This window comes from Rhincodon typus, chromosome 8 (assembly GCF_021869965.1).
Source record: "Rhincodon typus isolate 14 chromosome 8, sRhiTyp1.1, whole genome shotgun sequence".
NCBI classification, from domain to species: domain Eukaryota; kingdom Metazoa; phylum Chordata; class Chondrichthyes; order Orectolobiformes; family Rhincodontidae; genus Rhincodon; species Rhincodon typus.
This window is the reverse complement of record NC_063339.1, coordinates 51,925,816-51,952,175: the sequence shown is the minus strand read 5'-3', so window position 1 is coordinate 51,952,175 and position 26,360 is coordinate 51,925,816. Positions and strand designations below refer to the sequence as shown.

General features: G+C 38.9%; 1 protein-coding gene across 6 annotated transcripts in view; it reads left to right on the top strand.

Annotated features, from left to right (window-relative positions):
• Positions 1–350: 350 nt before the first annotated feature.
• Positions 351–26,360, top strand: part of LOC109913164 (ral GTPase-activating protein subunit alpha-1-like) — a 139,815-nt gene continuing 113,805 nt past the window's right edge. For all 6 annotated transcript variants that reach the window (XR_007262581.1, XR_007262582.1, XR_007262580.1 and 3 more), the window contains exons 1-9: positions 351–500; positions 858–1,051; positions 8,458–8,556; positions 11,867–12,022; positions 12,715–12,843; positions 20,457–20,582; positions 24,135–24,193; positions 24,684–24,792; positions 24,887–24,997. Coding sequence is in view for 3 of the 6 variants with exons in the window: in XM_048599704.1 (XP_048455661.1) it covers positions 431–500; positions 858–1,051; positions 8,458–8,556; positions 11,867–12,022; positions 12,715–12,843; positions 20,457–20,582; positions 24,135–24,193; positions 24,684–24,792; positions 24,887–24,997 (1,053 nt within the window). In the remaining 3 variants the exon portion in view is untranslated. The remainder of the gene's footprint in view (positions 501–857; positions 1,052–8,457; positions 8,557–11,866; positions 12,023–12,714; positions 12,844–20,456; positions 20,583–24,134; positions 24,194–24,683; positions 24,793–24,886; positions 24,998–26,360) is intronic.

The following is a 26,360-nucleotide window of genomic DNA, read 5'->3' as shown; positions in this document are numbered from 1 at the left end:
CCTTGTGATCAATGTAATGTTATAAATTGAGTTCTTGAAAGTAAAATAGAATTAATTGCAAAATCCGTGCCAGAAAATACTGTCAGTGAACAATCTTGAAGTTGAAACCAAATGAGGGGCTTGAAATAGAAACTACTATGGAATTGTTTTCACTATTGTATTATGCGGATACCATAGTCCAGCATAGTTTTTATTTATATTGTCTTAACATTTCTTTTTACATGGTCAGGGGTTTGGTTTGTACTTTATTATTGCTAAATGATACATGCCAATCATTGTTTTCGATATCAGTTTTTTTCTTTGTGGTCTCTCCAGTTATTGTATTTGTATTTTTTAATATTCTTCAGGCTCTGAAAGTGCTTCTCCTTCACACTCAAACACATGTTCGAGATCTCAGACGCCTTCTCCATCCACTTTAAATGCTGATCACATGGAACAAAAAGATTTGCCGCTGGATGAAAAATTGCATCATTCGGTCTTGCAGACTCCAGATGACTTGGGTATTACTTAATTGGTTAATTAATTTAAAGTTAAATATACAACTTGTTCCAAACATTTAATCTTGATCGCTCAGAATGCTGATATGAAATATATACACATTGCTGAAAAAGTTTTCCTTTTGCCCAAATTGTTTGTCTGGATATGCCAGATATTCAGTAAAGAAACTGTTATATGATCATTTTTATTTGGGTACAGGCTTACCACAATTCCTGTTGTGTTGATAGCATTTGTTTCTGTATAGTGATAGTTTCAAGACATTTAAATTTTAATATGATGTACCTTTTTGTGCTAAATGTAACTTCTCTAAATTATGTATGTATATTGTCTGTTTTATAACAAAATGTTGCATTGAGCAGAAAATAGTGAATTTCCAAATGAAGATTGCAGTGTGATGGCAGGAGGAAGTCTTAAAGGTTGGCATGAAGATGTTGCTACAGTTATGTGGAGACGAATGCTTGGTATTTTGGGAGATGTCAACTGCATTAAGGATCCTGAAATTCATGCTCAAGTGTTTGACTATTTATGCGAACTATGGCAGAATTTAGCCAAGGTAAGCTGTTAATTTAAGCTTGCTTGCAAAGGTTAGCAGTGCTACTATGGACTAAGCTTTCCACATAGGTGTTTTCGATGCTAGTTTTATTCAGAATAAATAGAAAATAGATTGTACATGGTTGTTATTTGTAGATTAACAGTTATGAAAGAAATTCGTGGTTGGATGTATAATGTTTTAATCTTGTTGAAATTCTTGTGTTGGATTCATTAATGGGATGTGAGTGTCATTGACGAGGCCAGCATTATTGTCACTCATAACTGATGGAGAAAGTGATTGTGAACCACTGCCATTATCTACTGTAGCCTGTATGGTGAAGTTTAAACCACCCCTCCCCACCTCTTCAGTGCTAATAAGTAAGGAGTTCCAGGATTTTGACCCATTGGCAATGAAAAAACAGCAATATTTTTCCACGTCAGAGTCCTGCCATGGATCTGCTGCCCTTTTGGCTGTAGATGGCAGAGCTCATGAGCAGAGAGGTGTATTAATAAAGTTTTAACAAGTTGTTACAATCCATCCTTTAGATGGTGCACATTTTAGCCATGTTACACTTATAATGAGAGAATGGACTATTTAAAATAGGGCGGCACGGTGGTTCAGTGGTTAGCACTGCTGCCTCACAGCACCAGGGACCCGGGTTCGATTCTACCCTCTGGCGACCGTCTGTGCGGAGTTTGCACATTCTCCCCATGTCTGCGTGGGTTTCCTCAGTGTGTTCCGGTTTCCTCCCACAATCCAAAGATGTGCAGGTTAGACGGATTGGCCATGCTAAATTGCCTGTAGTGTTCAGGGATGTGTAGATTAAGTGGGTTATCGGGGGATGGGTCTGGGTTGAATGCCCTGAAGGTTGGTGTGGACTTGTTGGGCCGAAGGGCCTGTTTCCACACTGTAGGGATTCTATGATCTAAAATAGTGGATACAGTACAATCAAGTAGGCTACTTTTCCATAAATGATGTCAAGTTTGAGCATTGTTCAAGTTGTGCTCATCTAGGAAAGTGGAGAATATTTTCATAACGTTTCAAACTTGTTCCTTTATAGAAATTGGAAAAGTCTGGAGAGTAAGGAGCTCACGATAGAACACCCAGCCTTTCGCATGCTGTTTTAGTCACAGTATTTTCAGGGATTGTTCAGTTAAATTTCTAATCGGTGATGACCCCAGGATATTGATGGGGCAGTCAACAATGTAAATGCCATTGAATGTCATACAAAAACGATACTTTGTTGATGATGCTCATTGCCTAGCATTTGTACGGCACAAATATTTCTTATACTTATCAGCCTAAGCCATAAATATTGCACGCAGACACAGAGTACGTCATTATCTGAAAAGTTGCAATTGGTTCTGAACACACCTAAACTTCAGCAAGTTTCTCCATTTTTTGACCTGGTGGTGAAGGAAAGGTTGTTGATGAAGCAGCTGATAATGGATGGGCCTAGGACACGATGCTGACAATCTCCTAGCTGTTACTTCCAGGGGCTGGAATGTTTGGCTTCTAACAACAATAAACATCTTGCTTCGCGTTGGGTTTCAATGCAGCCACTAGCAAAGCTTCCTCCAATCCCATTGACTGAAATTTTACTTGGACTTTTAGATGTCTCACACAGTCACATATTTCATTGGTGTCAGGGGTAGTCATTCTCACCTCTTGAATTCAGCTTTTTCGTCCATGTTTGGACGAAAGCTGTAATCTGGAGATGGGTGGTCCTGTTGAAATCTGAATTGAATATTATTGAATTGATTTTTGGTGGGTAAGTATTGCTTAACATTGTGAACGTAGCATCATTTTGCTGACAATTGACAATAGACTGTTGGACTATAATTGACTGAATTGGATCTGTTCTGTTTTTGATGGACTAGATATGCTCAACAATTTTCCATATTGTCCTGTGTTGCAGCCGTACCTGAGCCACTTGGCTAACAGCACAGCTGTCTCTGAGCATGTCTTTATTACTGCAACCACAATGTTGTCAGAGTCCGTGAGCTTCACTTTATCGAATTCCTTTTAATTGTTTCCTGATATCATGGAAAATTAATTGAATTGGCTAAACTCTGGCATCTATGATGCTGGGGATCTCTTTGAAGAGGCATCCATTTGATAATTCTGGCTGCAGATGGTTGCAAATGCCATGCCTTCTGCACTTATGTACTGAGCTTTGCTGTCAATTGAGCATGGGGATGTTTCTGTAGCTATCTGCTCCTATTAACCGTGAAATTATCCACCACTTTTCATGACTGGCATGATCAGGTAGCATCTATAGAAAGAGAAAAATGATTCAGCTTTGAGATTGATGACCTGAAATATTGAAAGATCATCATCTATTTGAAACATGTTTCTCCCTCTCCAGAAATGTTGCTTGACCTGCTGAGTATTTCCAACATTTTTGTGTTTATTTCAGATTTTCAGAGCCTGCAATATTTTATGACTGTATGAATGTTGATAAAGGACCCTGGGGAATTAAATGTAAGGCATGACTCCATGACTGTGCCTATGTTAGGCTGTTACATTACTAATTTGTGGGACAGCTGTCCTAAATTTGGCAGAGGTTCCCTAGATGATAGTGAAAGAAGTCTTTCGGAGGCTGACAGTTTGGGAGTATTTTTGTTGTTTCTGCCAGAGTTTATGCAGATTTGCATAGCTTCTCATAACAGCTTGGCTGAGTAGTTAAGAGTCAGCCCCTTTGCTGAGTGTGGAATTGCATAAACCAGACTGGGTAAGGATGGAAGATTTTCTTTCCTGACAAGATATTACTGAATCAGTTGGTTTTTGAGAAACAAAAATTTTTTTGTTTCATGGTCACCATTTAAGATAGGGTTTTTTTCCTCCCAGGTTTGTTCAATTAATTGAACTTAGATTTTCCAACTGCCATGATGAGGCTTGAACTCCTGTCTCCAGTCATGAATTCAGGCGTCTGTATTATTAGTTCAGTGACTTAACCACCCTGTGTGACTAGATACCTGAGAATCCCTAAAAATCAAAATCCAGTTGATATCATTCTCTACCTGATTCTGTACTTCAGCAGTATTTAGCTGTCACCTCTGTACGAAATACGAGAAAGCTGAAGCTATCTCCACAGTCAGAACCAGTTCAAGCTAACCTTAAAGCATGAACAACTAATAAGTGGACCAAAAGGACAGGAAGCCACAACTGTTTGGAATAGCAATCTATTATAACACCTGCAGCAAGTTCTCTGTTGTCTTAGGATGTAATAAAATGTGTTTGTGTCTTAAATGTGGGTGCTACCAGGATCGTGAAATCATAGATTGTGGAGACGAAGTGACGTTATTTTGTAACTGACAATGATGCTGTGTTGGATATGAAGTGTTGATGATTTCAAACGTAACTTATTCAGCAGGTAATGCACATGTTGGATCATGTAATTGGACTGCAGCAGTTCAAGAAGGCAGATCACCACGTCCTTCTCAAGAACAACCAAGGGTGGGCAATAAATGTTGGCCCAGTCAATGACACCCATATCCCATGAATGAATAAAAAAAAGATTGGAGGCTGAGTTCTCTACTTTCTGTTTGCCTGTGTCATTGAAATATCTCAGACCAATGCTTCTGTGTTTTGAAACTCCACTGTAGGTTATAAATCTAAAACCTTTCTAAGACTTGATGGAAATGGTTCAAGCTTATGGATTGCCTTTCAGGGTGTCTTTGTTCGTAGTAATCCATGATCAATTATTTTTTATTGGTTCATAGGATGTGAGCATCGTTAACTAGGCCAAAATTTATGACTCATCTCTTGTTGCCCTGGAGAAAATTATGTTATTGCAAGGCAGCACAGCTCAGTAGAATGGTCCTCCTGCGTAATGTGAGAAGTCAGGGTTAACTCCAGTGTCCAAGGTCACCAAATATGCAGGTGGTGTCTCCAGTGCAGCTACTGAAGGTCAATGTTTTAGGTCTGCAGCAGCAACTGGAGTCACTGTGGAGCCTCTGCAAGCTAAGATCTTCTTGGATAGTACATACAGCAGGGTGGTCATGCTATAGCTAAAGAGTGCACAGACAGAGAAGATATAGCTGACCACCATTCGGAGCAAAAGCACCAAGCAGGTAGTCCAGGAGTCTCTTGGAGCTACATCACTCACTAACAGATGTTCCAGTTTGGATACTGCTAGTGGAGCTGGTTTCTCAGGGAATGCAGAAAGAATCAAGGCTGTGGCACCAGGAGTGGTTCAGTTGCACAGGGAAGGAGAAAAGACAAATACAAGAGCAATGGTGGCCATATATTCTATCGTAAGAGGAACAGGTAGACATTTCTGCAGCCATAGATGAGACACCAGAATGGTGTATTGCCTCACTGGTGCTAGAGTCAAGGATGTCACATGTTTAGATTTATAACCTACAGTGGAGTTTCAAAACACAGAAGCATTGGTCTGAGATATTTCAATGACACAGGCAAACAGAAAGTAGAGAACTCAGCCTCCAATCTTTTTTTTGCAGCTGCAGGGTATTCTGAAGGTGAGAGAAAGCAACCAGAGGTTGTGTACCATATCAGTACAATGACATAGATAAAGTGAGGGATGAAGTTCTGCAAGCAGAACAGAGGGATCTAGGAAATAATTTTTTAAAAACCTGAAAGGTAGTAATCACTGAATTACTTCCAATGTCACATATGATTGAGATCAGGAATAGGTGAATATACCAAATGCTTGGAGGGATGGGGTGGGGAGTGTGGAATTTCGATTCTTGAGGCATTAGAATGGATTCTGGGGAAGAGGTGGGATAAGTTGCAACCCAGCAGCACTAGCGTTAATATCCTTGGAGGGGCATCGCCATTATTGTAGGTGATGGTTTAAACTATAGTGGCAAAGTGTGGGAACCTGAGCAAGGAAATGAAGGTGACTGAAGCAAAGATGAACTGAACGTTGAAGAGTAGAAAGAAAAAGTGGAAGGCAGAGAAAACAAGGGTTAGCAACAAATAGGGTTGTAATATAAACCAGAATGCATGGAAATGTTGAAACGATAAGTCTAAAAGGTAATATGTGATTGTGCAATAAGGTAAATGAATTAAGAATGCAAATAGTTGTAAACAGGTCTGAAATGATTAATTGCCATTAAGCAGACATGACTGCAGGGTGACCAAGGCTGGGAACTGAACATGCAAGGACAGACAAAATGGAAATTGAGATGAGTTGACACCAATAGTAAAAGATGAAATCAGTGCAACAGTGAGAAAAGGTATTGGCACAGGAAATCTAGATATGGAATCAATCTGGGGGAGTTAGCAAGCAGCAAGGGGCAGAAAACATTAATGGGAGTTGTCCGTACACCTTCAAATAGTAGTGGTGAGTTTAGGGGTGGCATGAAGCAGGAAATTAGAAGTGCATGCAGTAAGAGTGCTACAGTAATCATGCGTGATTTTAATCTAGATAGAGTGCACAAACAACTTGAGCAATAATATTGTGACAGACAAATTCCAGGAGTGTGTACAGTGTGTTTTTTTTAGACCAGTACATTGAGGAACCAACTCAAAGGACAGGCCATCTTAGATTTGCTTTTTGTGCAGTGAGCAGTGGTTCAAAAATAGTCTTGTAGTGAGAGGACCTTTTAAGAAAATGTGACCATAATTGCATTGGGAGAGAATGGGAAGTAGTCTAATCCAAAACTAAGGGCTTAAGTCTATATTTTGGAAGCTGTGAACATATGATAGGTGAGTTGGCTGTGATAGACTTGGTCACTTAATTAAAAGGCATGGCAGTGGATAAAGAATTGTTCGTATAACCATTTTTGGTTGGTAAGTAGAAACTTCTGAGAGGGCTGAATAGACTGGATGCAGCAATGACGTTTAACCTGGCTGACGTGTCCAGAACAAGTAGTTACAGTCTCAGATTGTGGTAGGCCATTTCAGACTGAGATGAAAAGAAATTTTTTCACTCAGAAGATATTGAAGAAAGAAATCAGTTTTCAGCTGCAGGTGTCGGGGGTGTGGGGAGAAAATTGAGATATGATGTTAAGAAAGAGGTTAAGTCATGATCATGTTGCATAGTGGAGGTGGCTTGATGGGATGAGTAGCCTATGCCTGCTTCCATTTTCTTTCTTTCTGTGTAAGCGGTGACCCCAGCATTGATGTTGGGTGATAATAGTGCACGTGAAGATAAGGAGGACATGACTAGGTTTTTCTTGTCAGAGATGTCATTGCATGTCATCAACAATACAAAAATGTCACTATTGCTTGTCACCCCATTATCAGTCCTGCTGTAGTGTGTTGTAAGCATCTTCGTTATTGGAGGATGACTAAATGAAGCATAATCCTGCACGATGGTCAGTGAATGTACCATTTACACAAAGAGAAAGTAATGAATTTCATAAGATCATAAACATAATAGCAGAAGTAGGCCATTCAATGATCATGGCTAATCTGATAATCCTCAACTGTACTTTCCTGTATCTTCTCCTTAATCCTTGATTCCCTAACTGTTTAAAAATCTGTCCATCTCGGCCTTGGTCTGAAGATGATTGAGTCGAGGGCATTTTGTAACGGTATTCTGAGGATGAGGTGATTTCCGTATATGCTGGATGTAGGTGTGAACAGTAAAGAGTTTTGTCCATTAAACCCATTCATTTCAGTTTGATCAGGTCTCTTAATGTCATTTGACTAAATGCCACCTTGATATTAAGACAGTTGATCTCTTTTCCTCTTGTATTTAATTCGGGCAGTCCATGTCTAGATTAAGATAATGATAATGTCTGGAGATCTAACAGAACCTGAATGGAGAATCATTATTTTGATTATTTGTGAGCAGGTACATAAAAAGATACTATTGGTAACTCCTCCAGAACTGTACAACAAATGTATGGCCTATTTCAAATGATGGTAAATGTATGGAATGAGCAACTAGGGGAGCAAAGAAAGTGTACAATGTGATGGATTTAAATACAACTTTGATATCTTTCTTTGAGAAAATATTATTTTGGTTTAAAATATGAGAATAATGATGAGTGTTGTATGCTCAAGAGGAACATGTGACGTGATCCTGAGTTTTCTATAACTTTGCATCACTGGAAGTTTCTTCACTTCATTCTGGGTCTGTTATGGGAGAGTTGTTAGAGATTGATTGTTTTGTTTGATTAAAAGCACTATCAATAGCTAGCAAGTTGGTAAATGGTGAATTCAGTCGACTGTGGTCTTTCCTTGTTTACCAATTCCTGCATTCCAAATGGCCTTCAGAGGTAGTAATTTAATATTGTTTTAAGTTGTGCCCATTCTTCCTAACAAGTCACGCTGTTATCTTAAAATTTTGAATACTTTTGATTTCTAAACAGTTTGGAAATCAATAGATACTATTTTTACTGAAGTTTTAATCTGAAATTCCTTGCTTTGTGAAATATTTTCAGTAAAATATTTTCTTATTAAAGCACATTATAATTGTTTTGTCAAAACATAATTTCCTTTCTTTAAAGGTGAGAGATAATCTTGGAATTACAATAGACAATCACACCTCCCCACCACCCCCTGTTTTGATACCACCGCTCAGAATTCTAACTCCTTGGCTTTTTAAGGTAGGTTAAGTTGTTTCTTAAAGATGAATGATCTATTTTTCAATTTGTTATTTCCATTGATTAATTCATACACTGAACGAGTCTTCAATGCATTCAGAAATTTCAGGTTATTCTTTCAGTAGTTCTTGCCCTTGATTTAGTGGTAGCACTGTCATTTTTAAGTCAGAAGGCACATGTTCAGAACTACCAAAACTACACTAACCGTGTTATCTTCCAAATGAGATATTAAACCAGCTACCCTATCAGGTGAATATCAAAGGCACTTTTCCAGCAGGAGCAAGGAAGTTCCTTACAATATTCTTGCTGTGAGTCAGTTGGTGGCACTCTTGCCTCTGCTTTCAAAAGTTATGAATGCAAGTTTAACTCCAGAGATTTGAGCACATAATCTAGGCTGACTCTTCAGTGTAGCCTAGGCGAGTGTTGAATAATTACTGTTGTTTTTCAGATGAAATTTTAAACAGAGCCCCTATATGCCCTCTCAGATTGGCAATAAAAAGTTGTAGTATTTTTTGAAAAAGCGCACTGAAGCTTTTCTCAGTTTCCTGATCAAATTTATCCTTCCATCAAGATCACTAAAACAGGCTATCTGGTCATCATCGCATTGCTGTTTGGTGACTTTGTTGAGCACAACTTGACTGCATTTCCTACACTTCAACAACAATTTCCATTTAAAGTGTTGAGTTGACTGTAAAGTGTTTTCTAAAGTAGAAAGTTCAGTCTTGATCATTCATTTCTATGTCAGCACCACCAAAAGCACATTAACCAATTGGTCTTTTAGTCCAATTCTCTTGTATTGAAACTAGCCAGTGTATTCATCAGAAATTACAATTCACTTTTGGACACCTGAAGACTTTAAAAATGCTGTATAAATTTCATTCTCTCAACCAGGTTCTATAGATTACTAGTCCAGCAACAATAGCACTGCACCATAAACTCCCCCAAAAGTGCTAGGTATGACTCCAAACAGCAGCTAATTTTCTCCTGCTTTCCATTGATTTCAGTTTCGCAGTTTTGATGCTGCGCTCAGTCAAATGCAGCCCTGTTGTCAAGGGCAGTCACTCTTGCCTTAATTGGACATTCAGGCCGCATTTGATCAAACCTGACATCAAGGTACCCTGGCAACTCTATAGTCAAATCAGGCCATAATTTCTGGGTTTCCTTTTTTCAGCTGCATGTGGAATGGCCAAAAGTAGCTTTTGGACTCTCAACATTTGTAATGTGAACACCACCTATTTCAATGTCTGTCCAGATCTAGTTTTTTTTCTCTTTTTGACTTGTTTTCAGTTCTACAGTGTACAGTTCAGTAATTCCCCAGAGCTCCCTATATTGCCATTTGCTCATCATCTTGGCTTCCATTGACTACCAAAGGAATCAAGCAATCAATTTTAAATTCTTATCCTTGTTTTCAGGCTCCACTACACCTTGCCGTCACCATTTCTGTTATTGCTTTCTACCCTATAGCCCTCTGATATATGAACTCATCTAATTCTGATCTCCTGAACATCCACCATTGGCATACAGCAGTCTAAACCTGAAACTTCAGAATATATTGTATCCATACTAGTTGTTGATCATATAGTCCATAATTCTTAGGCATAATTTTGTTTGTTTCTATGGATAATTAATATTTTCAAGGAAAGTGCACCTTTCAAGATTAACTATGTTTAATACATCATTATCAACATAATTCTCTTTCGTTGGTGCTCCAAGCGTATCGGTGCCATTAAGCACCTTATATCTGGCTGTTTTGTGTATAGTAGTGTGCCACAACATTTTTTAGATCTAGATTTTTAGTATGAATTGTTTTACTGTTTTACGCTTAAGCAGTTAATACTGCATAATAAATAGGTTGATATTCCTGAGTCAGCATTGAGGTTACTCGTTTGTGCCCTCTGTATATTTTGATGTGGTTCATTTTTTTTCAACATTTGGTTCGACTTAAATATTTGCTAACTGTTGAGCAAAGGAGAAATGCAATCATTAAAAGTTGTAGATAACAAGGTGTAGAGCTGGATGAACACAGCAGGCCAAGCAGCATCAGAGGAGCAGGAAAGCTGACGTTTCGGGCCTAGACCCTTCTTCAGAAATAAGATCTCAGATTCTCCAGCATCTGCAGTTCCTACTAACATTAAAAGTTGTATACTGCTTTCATGATCAGGATTTAAAAATTGATTTGTGAGTGCAGTTATTATCATTTTGTGTTGATTATGGAAAAAGCAGATTGTTTAGAAATATTATAAAAATATTCAATGATGTAAAAATTAGTGACATAGTTGTAATTTCAATATAAATTAACAAAATATCATGTTACAGTATGCTCAAACTTGTAAGGTGAGAATAAAGCTTGAAGCTCTATTTTGGTGTAAATTTAATGGATTTTGTTGTAAATTACATGGTTACTAGCAGCAGTAAAATCCCCAAACCACTGCAAATGATAATGAGTATAGAATCATAAACATTTACAGCAGAGAACAAAGCCACTTTGCCCACTGAATCATCCTATGGAGCAAGTTGAAAACAGGAACAGAATTTTCAAGTCAAAACATTACTTGAACCAAACCAATCTAAGTCAACGAGCCCAGGAATTAAACGTGAATGGGAATTGCAGCAAGTTAAGCCATAAATGGAATAATGTTGGATGACCTCAATTTTAAGAAATGTAGAAAATGGGTGATCAGCCAGTTGTGTGTTTAAATAGTCAAGTCAGAAGATGATATTAAAAAATTGTAAATTTTTACGATGAATTATGGAGTCATTTGATAATTACAACACATTTATGTACTTATTAATTCTTTGTTTAAATGTATTAACACTGATTTGTCTGGTAGTTCTGTCAAACTTGTCCTTCCACAACAAGCGTGGACATGTATGTCACCTTGTCGCATTGAATAATACCCTCATGTCAGTGCAAGCATGCAATGGTACTGATCAGCAGATGTAATTAACAGTGTGCTAAATGGAATAATTTATAACTATAAATATTTAAATATATCTCAATTTCAACTTTTGTTTATTTCTGCGAGTCATCAGTCCTGTTTTTAATTATTGAGACACAATGGTGACTGGTTTATTCATTCTTGTAATTATAGTCATTGAACATTGATTTACTTATCTCTATAAACCGAGCCAGGGCTGCACTTCTCTTCAGACCTTTAATCAATGAGCAGTAGACGTCTTCTAGTTAAATTTTATATGTGAAATACAACAGTTTAATTCAAGCAGCAATGTTTAGTAATTAGTAAGAAATAAAAAGTGGAATAACTTTTTCTCAGCACCATATTTAATGCTAAATTTTATTTATTTTAATTAGGCAACAACATTACCGGAAAAATACAAGCAAGGAAAGCTGCATGCCTACAAGCTTATCTGCAAAATTATGAAACGGCGTCAAGATGTTTCGCCTAATTCCGATTTTCTGGTTCACTTCTACAATATAATGCACAGTGGACTCCTAAATCTTGATCAGGTCAGCTTTCGAAGTTTAAAGTGTATTTATGTATTTTCAGATGTCAAGAATTTGAGTTATTTAATTTAAAGTTTCAGGTTAAAGTTGTTAATTGGTGTAAGTTTTATTTTCTTGCTAGTTGGCGTCTTTAGGACTGGTGGTTGTTCCATTGCAAGCAGTAAAGATTTGAGGTATTTTGCTGCAGCTCTCAAGATAACTAGAATAAGCCAATTAGACCTAGACTAGAGCAAAGAAAAAAAACTTTGGACAGGTACTTAATCTTGCATGTGCTGTGCGAGTAGCTTCTCCAGCAAGTGCTATAAGTGAGAAGTAATGAGGAGGAAAATATTATAATTATTTAAATAACTAAAAATAAGAATCTTCAGAAGAAATGCAGAATAGAAGAAAAGCAATAAAGTGAATAATTTTAAGCAGTGGTGGGTAAAAATAAACGTATTGCTGCAAAAGTCATGTCTTTTTTTCACTTTTAGTAATGTGTATAAACCTTGCGTGATGTATTGCTTCAGCATATTTGCTGTATTAATGTAATTAGCAAATCACTTTTGCATTTGTCTTGTCTGGAGTACTGCACCAAGCTTCAACAGTTGCATTCTAAGACCAACATTACTGCTTGTTCTATTTCACGTACACAACAAGAAACTGTCCATTTTAGTTGTCATCTGTTTTAAGCCTGTTTTTTTAAAATGTTTTAGGACATTGTGAACACCATCATCAAGCACTGTTCTCCAAGGTTCTTTTCTATTGGGTTGCCTGGTGCTACCATGTTAATTTGGGACTTTATAGTTGCTGCTAGCAAAGTAACATTCTCTTCTTCACTTAATGTAAGTCAACAAGCATTACTCTATTTTCTGATGAAATAAAGTAAAACAATGTACTTCTGAAATGCTGGTTTGCTTGTCACTTAGCTTATTTTGAAAATACAGTAAACATGATGGTGTGATTTCTAAAGTCAAAAGAAAAAAATTGTGGGGAATTAAGAGGTAATGTATGGGTATGTCACCTGGAATTAATAAATAGTAATGTTTGGAAATGGTCAGCACCACAGAGCTTGAGATTACTAGAAAAAACAATGTTTTGTAAGACTTTTGTCTTGCACTCATCAGGACATTTCACAAGAATACAAAATCAATATATGTAGTTTCACTACAAGCATGTGTGTTACAGTCCGAGCCTGAGTGACAGTTGATTGTCAGTATAATTCTTTGCACACTCAGGATTTTCCAACAAATACTGTCCAATTGAAGAATCACATCAAACGTTGGTCACTTGTGGGTATTGCTAGCACGTAGTAGATGGATGCAAGACTTGGTACTTGGTTGAATGACTGAAAGGATACGCTGTTTGATACGATCCATGAATCATAAAGATGAATGGCATACATTCCTGGCATCACACCAGCACTGAAATTCATATGCCACATTACTCATTTATTTGATAGGCAGAATTTTTTTTTTTACATGACAGTCACATCCCGTTGGTGGCAAACACCACTCGCTGCTACTGCATAGTAGGCAGCATGAGACAGTTAGTTCCTCCTGTTACATGCATTTTTGAGAAATCTTACTCTTCCAAGGTAGTCGAAGGTAGATTGAATACTTTTCAGGATCTATGGTGATTACCTTAGAGCCTTTCATGCATTAATGCACTGGAAAGCTGGTAGCTGAGAGGAAACCCGACAGAGGTCTACAACATTATGAGAGGCCTAGATAAAGTGGATAGTCAGAGGCTTTTTCCCAATGTTGAAGTTTCAATTACAAGGGGGCACAGGTTCAAGGTCAGAGGGGGAAAGTTTAAGGGAGATGTGCAAGGGAAGTTTTTCACGCAGAGAGTGGTAGCAGCCTGGAACGCACTACCAGAAGAGGTGATGGAAACAGCACATTGAAGACATTTAACAGATACCTAGATGGGTACATGTATAGGGAGGGAATAGAGGGATATGGATTGAAAAATGCAGGTTTTTAGATTAATTAGGGCATGATGGTCAGCACAGGCTTGGAGGGCCGAAGGGCCTGTTCCTGTGCTGTACTTTTTCATTTGTTCGTACAGTGTGAAATGATCTGCTCATGGTTGCCATTGTCCAACAGGATGCCTTTTAAGTGCCCTATTTCAGCGTCAAGTTTGCACTATGAACAAACAGCTCAGGATCTTTTTATGCAGTTGTCAATGAGGTAAATCTTATAACAGTTGTGAGGGCTCTTATGGTGCAGTGATAACATCCCTACCTCTGAGCCAGGAGGCCCACGTTCAAGTCCCATCTGCCCCAGACGTCTGTCATAATAAATCTGAACAGGTCGATCAGATATATCTATAACATGTGCAAATGTCAGAATCCTGACATGCGTACTAACAGTAAAGATAGACTTGCAGTAGACAGTAGTAGAGAACCCCTAATAAAAACAGGAATTACTGAACAGAACTGAAGAAGGGTCACCGGACCTGAAATGTTAACTCTGCTTTCTCTTCACATATACTGCCAGACCTGCCAGCAATTTCTGATTTTGTTTCTGATTTCCTTCATCTGCAATTCTTTGGTTTCTTTTGCGTGTAACCCTGGTTCTCATACGGACATGGGAGAAAGGATGTTTTTTGACTATTGCATTTGAACATGAATTTGAACACAAATGAAGCCTGTTAAGACATGTGAAGAAATTGTAATATACAGCTATAAGCTGCAGTGCAGAAATTCACCAAAAATCCTTAGACAGCTCCTTTCAAATCTATGATGTCTTACATCTAGAAGTACATAGGAGTACCAACAAATGCAAGTTCCCCTCCAAGCCACTCACCATCCCGACTTGGAAGTGTGTTACCGTTCCTTCACTGTCACTGGGTCTAAATCCTGGAATTCCCTCCGTAATGGCATTATGGGTCAACCTACAGCATGTTCACTGCAGCGGTTCAAGAAGGCAGCTCACCACCACCTTCTCAAGGGCAACTAGGGACAGACAAATATTGGCCAGCCAGCGACCACCTAAGTTCCATGAGTGAATAAAACAAAAACCTGCAAATTAAAATATAGCAAACATATCATTTGCATATTGGAAATATGCAAGGATTAGGAAGTTAGTGTCATTCAATCAAAGTTACACTTTTCATGGAATACAACAAAGATATTTGAGAGAGCTGGACCTGATAGGGATCCTATGGCAACAACATTTTTTGTTCAATGTGGTGTCGTTGAAACTGAACTCAACTGCTGAGTTTCAATAAAAACTGTTTAATGAATACTTATTCATGCAATGATGTTGGGTCTTTATTGCTATCGTATTGTGCAGCAGAGTAGTGTGGAAGGATATTAAGATTGGCCTTATCGACAACTTCTTAAATAGGGTCCAAGACATCTATTTTCTATGCAAAGTTGATGTTGAAATAGGGTGCATCATAGCCATCCTACTGGATAATGGCTATGCCCATCAGGTTTCTTCTTTTCTGTATCATGCAAACTCATGAAGGGCCATAAGGTGGCCACCCTTGTTCCTGAAGAGTGCCCACTTTTCCTAAAATTGCCTTGGAAGGGTGTAAACTGGAAGGTTTAAACAGCAGGGGAAGCAACGGTTTCATGCTTCTACTATGTAGTACCAACAGGAGTGATACTTGCCACTATCAGGATGTTATTGCCAAGCCAAAGAGATGTTCTGCCCATCATACAAATGAGTAATAAGGTATTTGAATGTCAGAGCCGGTATGATGCCTGGTGTGTAACTCTGGTGGCTTATATCAAATAGTATATGCCTTTGGCTGTTAACAACAAAAAGGCACTGACCAAACCTGACCAACCTATGCTTGTAGAGCTCACAATACAGTGTCCAGCATTAGGAGCAGCACAGTGACTCAGTGGTTAGCACAGCTGCCTCACATCGCTAGGGACCTTGGTCCAGTTCCAGCCTGGCCTGACTGTCTATATGGAGACTGTGGGCTCACAGTGTGGCACACTAGTATGTATTGAAAATATATATGTGAATACACAGCCCTGTTCTTTGCAAACAGGAAACATGCACTCACTCACTGCACATGATTCAACTCAACAAAGTGGTTGAGAGCCATTCGCTGGTTCCTCAGAGCACTACCCTGACCAATTAAAGTCAACCTGCCTGATTTAGCCTGACATTTAACTGTCAATAAGGATTAATAGGTGTATTTTCCATGGCAATGCCTCTATCAGTCAGAGTCAAAGTCTATAATCTGGTGTCATGTGACTTCTGACTTTGTCCACCCCAGTCCAACGCCAGCAGCTCCACATCATGTCTATCAATCAGAGCCCAGTTGCCAATGATTCAGCAATCTCCTCTCATGGAGTGTAAATGTTGATCTTCCCTTTTACCTGGCATTTTCGCAAATTGTCCTGATGAGTGGCAGATGAAAATTCAGCAGTACTCGAATTCTAATGTTGTGCTTCAATTACTGGTATTTCTCCAATTTGAAACTTTAAACATCATAATAATAAAGCATCATCATTGAAAATTGAACATTTCCTAGGTATTCCAATCGCCTTTTGTTTTGATCTTAGTGGCATTTTATTACTGATTGTGGCAAGTTCTTTCAAACGGATTTCTTTTTTAAAAATTTATCAACAGAGCAGTCAATGTACTTTAAAAATTGATGAATTTTCTTTAGTCGAATAGTATCTAGATTTTCCCTTAGCATTAAAATACCAAAGCAGGTGTTTTTTGTATTATTATACTAATAAGCAATGAAAATCATTTTCCAGTTGCAGTTAATTGGGTAAATGCAGTATCTGTGTCGTACTGATCTGTACAGTCTGCTGAATATATCACCTGATGATCTGATCTATACCAGTTTAGCTCATCACAGAAAAGTTACTGCTGAAGATACCATAATTTGCATTCTTCTACCATCTAAGGGCTGCTTAGATGGCTCCTTGTTGATGTGTTATCCATCAATTCCTGTTCTTTGTATTTTTGTTTGTACAGTTTTTATATTTCAATATTAAAGTGAATATTTTTTATTCATTTGTGGAATGTGAGTATCACTGGCTGGCCAACATTTATTGCCTGTCCTTAGTTGCCCTGAGAAGGTGGTAATGAGCTGCCTTCTTGAACCACTGCAGTCCACCTACTGTGGGTTGACCCACAATGCCATTAGGGAGCGAATTCCAGGATTTTGACCCAGCAACAGTGAAGGAACAGCGATATATTTCCAAGTCAGGATGGTGACTGGCTTGGAGGGAAACTTGAAGGTGGTGATGATCCCATATATCTGCTGCCCTTGTCCTTCTAGATGGAAGTGGTTGTGGATTGGAAGGTGCTGTCTGAGGATCTTTGGTGAATTTCTGCAGTGCATTTGTAGCTGGTACACACTGCTGCCACTGAGCATTGGTGGTGGAAGGAGTGGATCCTTGTGGATGTAGCACCAATCGAGCTTTGTCCTGGATGGTGTCAAGCTTCTTGAGTGTTGTTGAGGTTGCACTCATCCAGGCAAGTGCAGAGTATTCTATCACACTCCTGGCTTGTGGCTTATAGATGGCGGTCAGGCTTTGAGGAGTCAGGAGGTGAGTTATTCGCTACGATATTCCTAGCTTTTGACCTGCCATTGTAGCCACTGTGTTTATGTGGTGAGTCAAGTTGAGTTTCTGGTCAATGATAACCCCAAGGATGTTGATATTGGGGGATTCAGTGATGGTAACACTGTTGAATGCCAAGGGGCGATGGTTAGATTGTCTCTTATTCATGATGGTCACAGCCTGGCATTTGTGTGGCGCGAATGTCACTTGCCACTTGTCAGCCCAAGTCTGGATATTGCCCAGACTTTGTTCCATTTGAACATTGAATTGTTTCAGTACCTGAGGAGTCGCGAATGGTGCTGAACGTTGTGCAATCATCGGCGAATATCCCCACTTTCAGACCTTGTGATGGAGGGAAGGCCATTGATGAAGCAGCTGAAGATGGTTGGGCCAAGGACACTGTCCTGAGGAATTCCTGCAGAGATGTCTTGGAGCTGAGTTGACTGACCTCCAACAACCACAACCATCTTCCTATGTGTCAGGTATGAGTCCAACCACTGGAGAGTTTGCCCTCTGGTACCCATAGGTTCCAGTTTTGCAAGGGCTCCTTGATGCCACATTTGGTTGAATGCAGTCTTGGCTGAAGATTGGTATCTATAATGCTGGGGACCACTGGTGAAGGCCAAGTTGGATCACCCACTCAGCACTTTTGGCTGAAGATTGCTGCAAAAGCTTCAGCCGTATCTTTTGCACTGATGTGCTGGGCTCTTCCATTATTGAGGAGATGGATATTTGTGGAGCTTCCTCCTCTACTGAGTTATTCAATTATCCACCACCATTCATGACTGGATGTGGCAGGACTGCAGAGCTTAGATTTGATCCATTGGTTGTGGGATTGCTTAGCTCTGCCTATCACTTGCTACTTATACTGTTTGGCGTGCAAGTAGTCCTGTTTGGTGGCTTCACCAAGTTGACACCTCATCTTCATGTATGCCTGGTGCTGCTCCTGGCATACCTTCCTGCACTCTCCATTGAACCAGGCTTGATCCCCAGGCTTGATGGTAATATTGAGTTGGGGAATATGCCAGGCAATGAGGTTACACATTGTCCTGGAGTACAATTCTGCAGCTGTTGATGGCCCACAGCACCTCATGGATGCCCAGTCTTGAGTTGCTAGATCTGCTCAAAGTCTGTCCCATTTAGCACAGTGATAGTGCCACACAACATGATGGAGGTTATTCTCAATGTGAAGGCGGGACTTCATCTCCACACGGACTGTGCCGTGGTCACTGTTACCAATATTGTCATGGACAGATGCATCGCAGCTGGCAGATTGATATGGTTGATGTTAAATATGTTTTTCCCTCTTGTTGGTTGCCTCACCACCTGCCGGAGACACAGTCTAGCAGCTGCATCCTTTAGGATCCGACCAACTCAATCTGGAATACTGCTGCCGAGCCACTCTTGGTGGTGCACATTGAAATCCCCCACCCAGAGTACATTTTGTGCCCTTGCCATTCTCAGTGCTTCCTCTAAGTGTTGTTCAATGTGGAGGAGTACTAATTCGTCAGCTGAGGGAGGACGATACGTGGTAATCAGCAAGAGGATTCCTTGCCTATGTTTGACCTGAAACCATGGGGTCCGGAATCAATGTTGAGCACTTCCAGGGTAACACCCTCCCAGCTATATACCACTGTGCTGCCATCTCTACTGGGTGTATCCTGCCAGTGAGACAGGACATATCCAGGGATGGTGATGGTGGTGTCTGGGACATTATCTGTAAGGTATGATTCCGTGAGTATGACTGTGTTAGTGTGTTGCTTGACTAGTTTGTGAGACAGCTCTCCCAATTTTGGCACTAGCCCCCAGAAGTTAATGAGAAGCACTTTGCAGGGTCGACAGGGCTGTGTCTGCCGTTGTCTTTTCTGGTGCCTAGGTCGATGCCAGGTGATCCATCTGATTTCTTTTCTTTGAGACTTTGTAGCAATTGATACAACTGAATGGCTTGCTATGCCATTTCAGAGGGCAATTGAGAGTCAATTATATTGCTTTGGATGTGGAGTTACGTGTAGGCTAGACCAGGTGAGAATAGCAGATTTCCTTCCCTGAAGAACATTAGTGAACCAGATATGTTTTTCCGACAATTGACAATGATTTCATGATCATCAGTAGATTGTTAATTCCAGATTTTTTTTATGGAATTCAGTCTGCTGTGGTAGGATTCAAATTTGATCCCCAAAACAATGTCTGAGTCTCTGGGTTAATAGTCTAGCAATAATACCACTAGCCCATCGCCTACCCCTCTGAATATATGAGACTGCAGTCACCTTGACTGCTTCTTGATCGATCGAATAAAAGTATAATGCTGCAGATGCTGCATTTTGAAGTAAAACCAGAAAATTGCTGGCGAAACTCAGCAGGTGGCAGCATCTGTGGAGAGAGAAACTGAGTTCATACTTCATGTCCAGTACAAGTTAACATTTCAAGTTAGCTCTGTTATCTTTCTGTTTGCTGAGTTTCTACAGCATTTTCTGTTTTTAGTATAAATGATCCATTCCCTTGCTGTCTCAGCTAATCATGAAAAATGATAATGTGAGTGGTATGTCAGCGGCATGAACCACTACTGTCAGTAAGGATGGCCTAAGAGAGAAGAAAATAAAGATTCAAAAGTCTATTAAGCATTGTATGAATTCTACAGTTGCGTATCCAATTAAATGAATGAAAAGGACAATAACTTTTATATTGCCATGAATTTGCTAAAATAATGCTCTACCAGAATATACTTATTAGTCATAAAGTTATATTTAAAAACAAAAACAAAATAATAACTGGTATTCCAATAAAAATAGATCGCCATTATTTCAGTAAACTGGTATAGATTTTCTAATTGTAATGCGACTGTTAAATACAAATTAAGTTATGATTTAATTTGATTTGCCTGGAACTTCCAAATATATTCTTCTTCCATTTCAGGCTCCAAGAGTGGAAGCACAGATTCTATTGGGTTCTTTAGTCTGTTTCCCAAATATATATATAGACCTCCCTACGTTACAGCCTTCTCTTGTGGACATCTTATCAACAAAATGTGATGATGTTAAGGTAAGATTTCTCATGTAAATAGTGTTTGATGTGTTGAATTATCACCAATTTTTTTTTATTATCCGCACCTCCAAAACACAGATTGCAGTCCAATGTTTTTATCATAATTTCATTGTTTGCATATATTCTACTACAGTCTTCACCAAGTTAAAATTCATGGCTCCAATCCAATGATTAAAATAACAAATATTAGTTCTCATCCATATTAAAAAATGGAGATGACAGCAATTTCTGCAGAACGTGCACATTTAAGCACAGAGTTCAGAAATATGTTATCTGAGTTGCCATCTTGACCCAGAAACTCCCCTTTGGGTTTGCACTAAGAAATGTGCAAGATCATGAAGTTGTCATGCATGATAGATGCCCAATAAATTCACCTGACAAGCAGTTCTGTGGCTGCAAATGAGTGTCCCTAGTGCTGAGGTCAGGGATGTCTCAAGCGGGTGCAGGACATTTTGAAGGGGGAGGGTGACTAGCCAGTAGTTATGCTGTATGTTGACACCAACAATATGGGTGAAAAAAACATTGAGGTCCTACAACAGAAATTTAGAGACTTAAGTAGTAGTTAGGATAAGGAGGACTAATGTTCTAATCTCCAGCTAACTTCCAGTGTCACACGCAACTGAGCACAGGTATAGAAAGATAGGTCAGATGAGCATATGGCTGAAGTGAGAAAGAAAAGGACCTTGGTATATAATTTCATAGATCCCAGAAGGTGTCAGCTTAGGTAGATAAGTGGTGGAGAAGGCATACAGAATGCTTGCCTTCGTTAGCTGAGGTGTAGGATATAGGAGCAGGGAAATCTTGTTGCAACTTTATAGAGCACTGGTTACATCAGAGATAGTACACTGTCTGCAGTTCTGGTCACCACACTATCAGAAGAACATGATTACTCTGGAGAAAAGTTTTTTCACCCAGGGGGTGGTAGAAATATGGAACAGGCTGTCTGGGATTGTGGTGGAGGCAAGTACTCTTGCAACATTTAAGAAGCATCTGGACAAATACTTAAAATGCCAGGGCATAGGAGGCTGTGGACCAAGTGCAGGTAAATTGGATTAGTATATTTGGTGTTTGTTCGTCAGCTAGTGACATGGTGAGCTGAAGGGCCTGTTTCGATGTATGACTCTATGATCAGAAAACATTAATGTAAGTAAATTTTTAAGTGTGATTGGTTTTAATTTCTGCCAAAGAACCTCTCCAGCATGGAAAATTAAGTATACAATCTCACCCCTTCAGATTTTAATCATCGTTAGCTTTAGAGAAAAAAAGCAATTTTAATAACATTAAAATTGGAAAATGTTAGAAATAGTGAGATCAGATAGCATGTATAGAATGAGAAACCAGGATAGTATTTCGAGTTAATGGCCGTTCATATTTTACCATTTGTATTCTGTGTTAATCCCATGACTTTCCTTTCTTCTATTTTGATTTTGATTTATGATTTGGCATTGAATTAACTATTCCAGTTTGTATTTTGGACTTCAGGCTCTGTGTGCCTCATTCTTAAATTTAACTGACAAACTTCTTTCGAGGGTGCTGTGCTGAAAATGAATTTTTAATCCCTGACAGTTCCAATGCAGAAGTCCATGGAAAGCATGTTCAAGTGTATTGAGTAGCAAGTGCCATTCATTTGCCATTGCCAACACAATTCAGATCTTTGAACTGTTTCAAGTGCACCAATAAAAAGTAAAGCACACTTGTTCAAGATCACAGTTCAAGGTTTCCTATACCTTTTACTGCCATTTGATTTGGTCTGTACCAACGTGCATCTCAGGCAAAATAAATCCCCTGAACAGTTTCATTGCAGATCCTTTAATCTCTTTGTTCCTAACTCATTTGTCTCATTCGTAGAAAGGTTTAAATTTTCACCTGAAAGTACAGTGCTGAATGTAGTTTTTTTAAAAATATACCCATTCAGCAATGTTGAAATATCTAAATGGATGGCTAATGACAACAAACTCTATCCCGCCACATGTTTCTTCATGGCCTCTGTAATGTCAGACATTCGTTGTTAGGCGAGTTTCTCCTAGTTAAATGTTGGAAAACCAAAAGGGTCAATAGCACTTACTCAACAAGAACTTGCTCACTGCTCAGTTTGAATTGTACCAAAACCACTCGGCCCTGATTTCATTACAGTCTTGGCCTAAACTTGGGTAGAAGAGCCAGACTCCAGAGAGTGACTACACTTGACATCAAGGAAACATTTGTCTGGCTATGGCATCAGGCGCCCGAGTAAAACTAGAGTCAGTTGGAAGCTCAACTTTGTTCGAAGTCATACTTAGCACAAAGAAAATGGTTGTGGTTATTGAAGGGAAATCATCTCATTCCAAGGACAGTACTGCAAGTGTTCCTCATGGTAGAGTGCTAGGCATGACTATTGCTTCATCAATGATCCTTCCTTCATCATCAGGCTAGAAATGAGCATGTTTGCCCATGACTATACAATGTACATCATCATTCTCATGTACCAAAGCAATCCATGTCCGCAGGCAGCAAAACCTGGACAAAATTACAGGCTTGGGCTGATGAGTGGAAAATGTGTTTTGTGCCAGACAATGACTGTCTCCAAAAGAGAGAATCTAACCACCATGAATGACTTGTAATGGTATTATCATCACTGTTCTTTTCCTCACTTAAGTTTAATACTCCTTTTGATGATGCAGCAGAGAGAGTCCAATGGTGGATTTAACATCACTTCTTACTGCCCTTTGGCACAATGTTGTGAAGTACCTAGTGCTATCCATCCAAACCTCTCAGTTAGTTCTGTGCAATTTTTAAATATCAGATTTAATTCTGTAAATAAAACCTGCATTATTCCTGCAGAGAGAGAGAGAGAACTTTTTTTGGCATATGACGCAGCACAAACTTATCAAATTTTATTTAGTATGCTAACTTAAGAAGGTACAATATGATACTATCTTACAAAATAAAAACCAAGAACTGTGGATGCTGTAAATCAGGAACAAAAACAAAGTTGCTGGAAAAGCTCAGCAGGTCTGGCAGCATCTGTGGAGGAGAAAACAGAGTTAATGTTTCGGGTCCGGTGGCCCGAAGTTCTGAGGAATGGTCACCGGACCCGAAACGTTAACTCTGTTTTCTCCTCCACAGATGCTGCCAGATCTGCTGAGCTTTTCCAGCATCTTTGTTTTTGTTCCTGATACTATCTTACTTCTGATTTGTTTTCTTCAAGCAATTTCAAGTAACCTTTGATGGAATGGATTTTATGGAAACGTTCCTGAATTTTGTTTTTAACATAAAATGTGATTGAGTGTTTTCATGAAATCTAAATATATTAATTTATTTTTCAAGTTACTAGTGTTTTAAAATTCTTCATTGCTTTTTGTTTTCCTGGAAATAATTCTTGAACTCTGAGAGTTGTTGAAGTTTTGCAATGCAGCAATATTGCATTGAGCATTTATTTGAAATGTATATGTGTGCTAAAGTATGAATATATTACCTTCCAGTTTTTTATTTGCTTTCTAGTACTCTTTATATTTGAAGAGACTTATTATATTTTTATATGCTGTTTATGTTTTCAATTTGATATTCTAGGAACTTGTAATTAAAAGCATTTTAAAATCAGCAAGAGAAGAACCTTCTGGACCAGCTAGGCAAGTAGCTTTATTTCACTCTGTAATTTTTTAAAAAGTAACTTCACTGTTGACTGTCCCAAAATTCTTTAATGTAATTGACTGCTGGCTAGCTGGATGCCATCACTGCATTTTCCTGGGAATTACCTTTTAAACAATATAACGGTTACTTTGTAAGAGACAAGGTTCTCATCAGAAGTCGCTAGATCTTTCAAAGAGGCTTTTATGAGATCAGTTCGAGTGCACTTGCTTTGCCTCCGATTCCAATATCCAGGTCATGGTTTCTGATAGATATAACAGGATGGTTGGATTACTTGATTTTTGATTTTGCGATGATCTGTACTGGAGATTAAAAATTGAAGTAAGTTTTCTGAAAGCTACATTGCTTACTTTCAGATAATTTCACCACAAATCTATGAAATAGAGAATTGAACTTTATATTCTACATATTCTTGACCATACCTAGAATGCTCATATTTACGTGATGTGCATTACCATCTCTATTTTACAGATGTGTTGCACTTTGTAGCCTTGGCATTTGGCTCTGTGAAGAATTGGTACATGATACTCGCCATCCACAAATCAAAGATGCCCTAAATGTAATTTGCGTAACTTTGAAGGTGAGTGATGTTTCCATAGTGATTTTTTAAATTTCAATCCAGCTTTGGAAAAAAATACAACAATTGTAAGAATAAAGTTGTTAATGTTTTACAGTTTCCAAACAAAGCGGTTGCACAAGTGGCTTGTGATATTTTGCATTTATTGATCAATTATGTGGACAAACTTCAGAATTATCCATCAGATTCTCCAAAAAAAATTCTTGAGGTGAGAGGTATTTCTTGAGGCATTTATTGATTTTATTTCTATTGGTTAAGTGTTTGCCTGTCAAAGTATTTCCAATGAAGATTCAACCAGAAAGTTTATTCAACTAATGTTTCTTTGTGCATGACACTGTATGCTTGTATTGAGTAAGTATAGATGCTGAGATGCTGAGCTGAGATGCAGACCTGCTGAGCTTTTCCAGCAACTTTGTTTTTGTTCCAAACATAGATGCTAGTTAGTTTACGAAGAGATAAATCACATTTAATGTAGCACATTATATAGCACAATGTTGCTGAATTTAAATCTTAGAACTCCCTTCCTAACACCACTGTCTGTGTACCTACACCCCAAGGACTAGAGCAGTTCAAGAATGCAATTCACTACCACTTTCTCAAGGGTAATTAGGGATAGATGATAAATTTTGATCTCGGGATACCAACATATGAATTTAAAATTAAAATTAAAATTGTAAAGTATTCAGCGCTTTGATGGTGGAGCAAGTAAATACTTAAGGTGGTAGAGGGGGTGCCAGTCAAGCAGGCAACCCATGTCCTGGACGGTGTTGCATTCTTGAGTATTGTTATTAGCCTCTTGAGTTTTGTTGGAGCTGCACTCATTCTGGCAAGTGAGTAGTATTCCATTACATAACAAACTTGTATCCTGTAGATGGTGGACAGGCTTTGGGCAGTTACTGCAAAATTGCCAGCCTGTGACCTGTTTTTGTGACCTCACTGTTTTAAGGCTGACTCCTTTCAGTTTGGTCAATGGTAAGACCCCCATCCTGATTCTGATAGTAGGGAGTTCAACAATGGTAATGTTGATTCTTGCCTGCTAGGGATGATCTGGCGTGGCATCTGTGTGGTATAAGTGTTGCTTGCCACTTATCAGTCCAAGGCCAAATATGGCACACACATTTTTATTATCTGAGGAGTTGCAAATGAACATGTGAAATCATCACTGAGAAACCGCTTAATGTCTTTGTGATGGAGGAGAGGTCATTGAAACACCTGAAGTACACTACCCTGAGAAATTGTTGCAGCAATATTCTGGGACTGAGATGATTCACTACCAACAGCCAGAACTATCTTCCTTTGTGCTCAGTACTGAGAGTTTCCCACCAATTCCCATTGTCTTCATTTTACCAGGACTCCTTCATGTCACATTTGGGATTTACCTGGATGGCTGCATTTCACAGCAGGAAATTTGTCACTTAGTGTGAGCTCTGTTTTGTGGCTGTTGGTTCATGAGCTGTGCAAAATGATCAGGAGCCAAGAGTTGTCTACAACTGAAGCTGATTGGTTCTCAGCTAACTGAGCAGATTGGAACTGGAAACAAGTTACACAGACATGCAGTTGTTCTTAGCAGA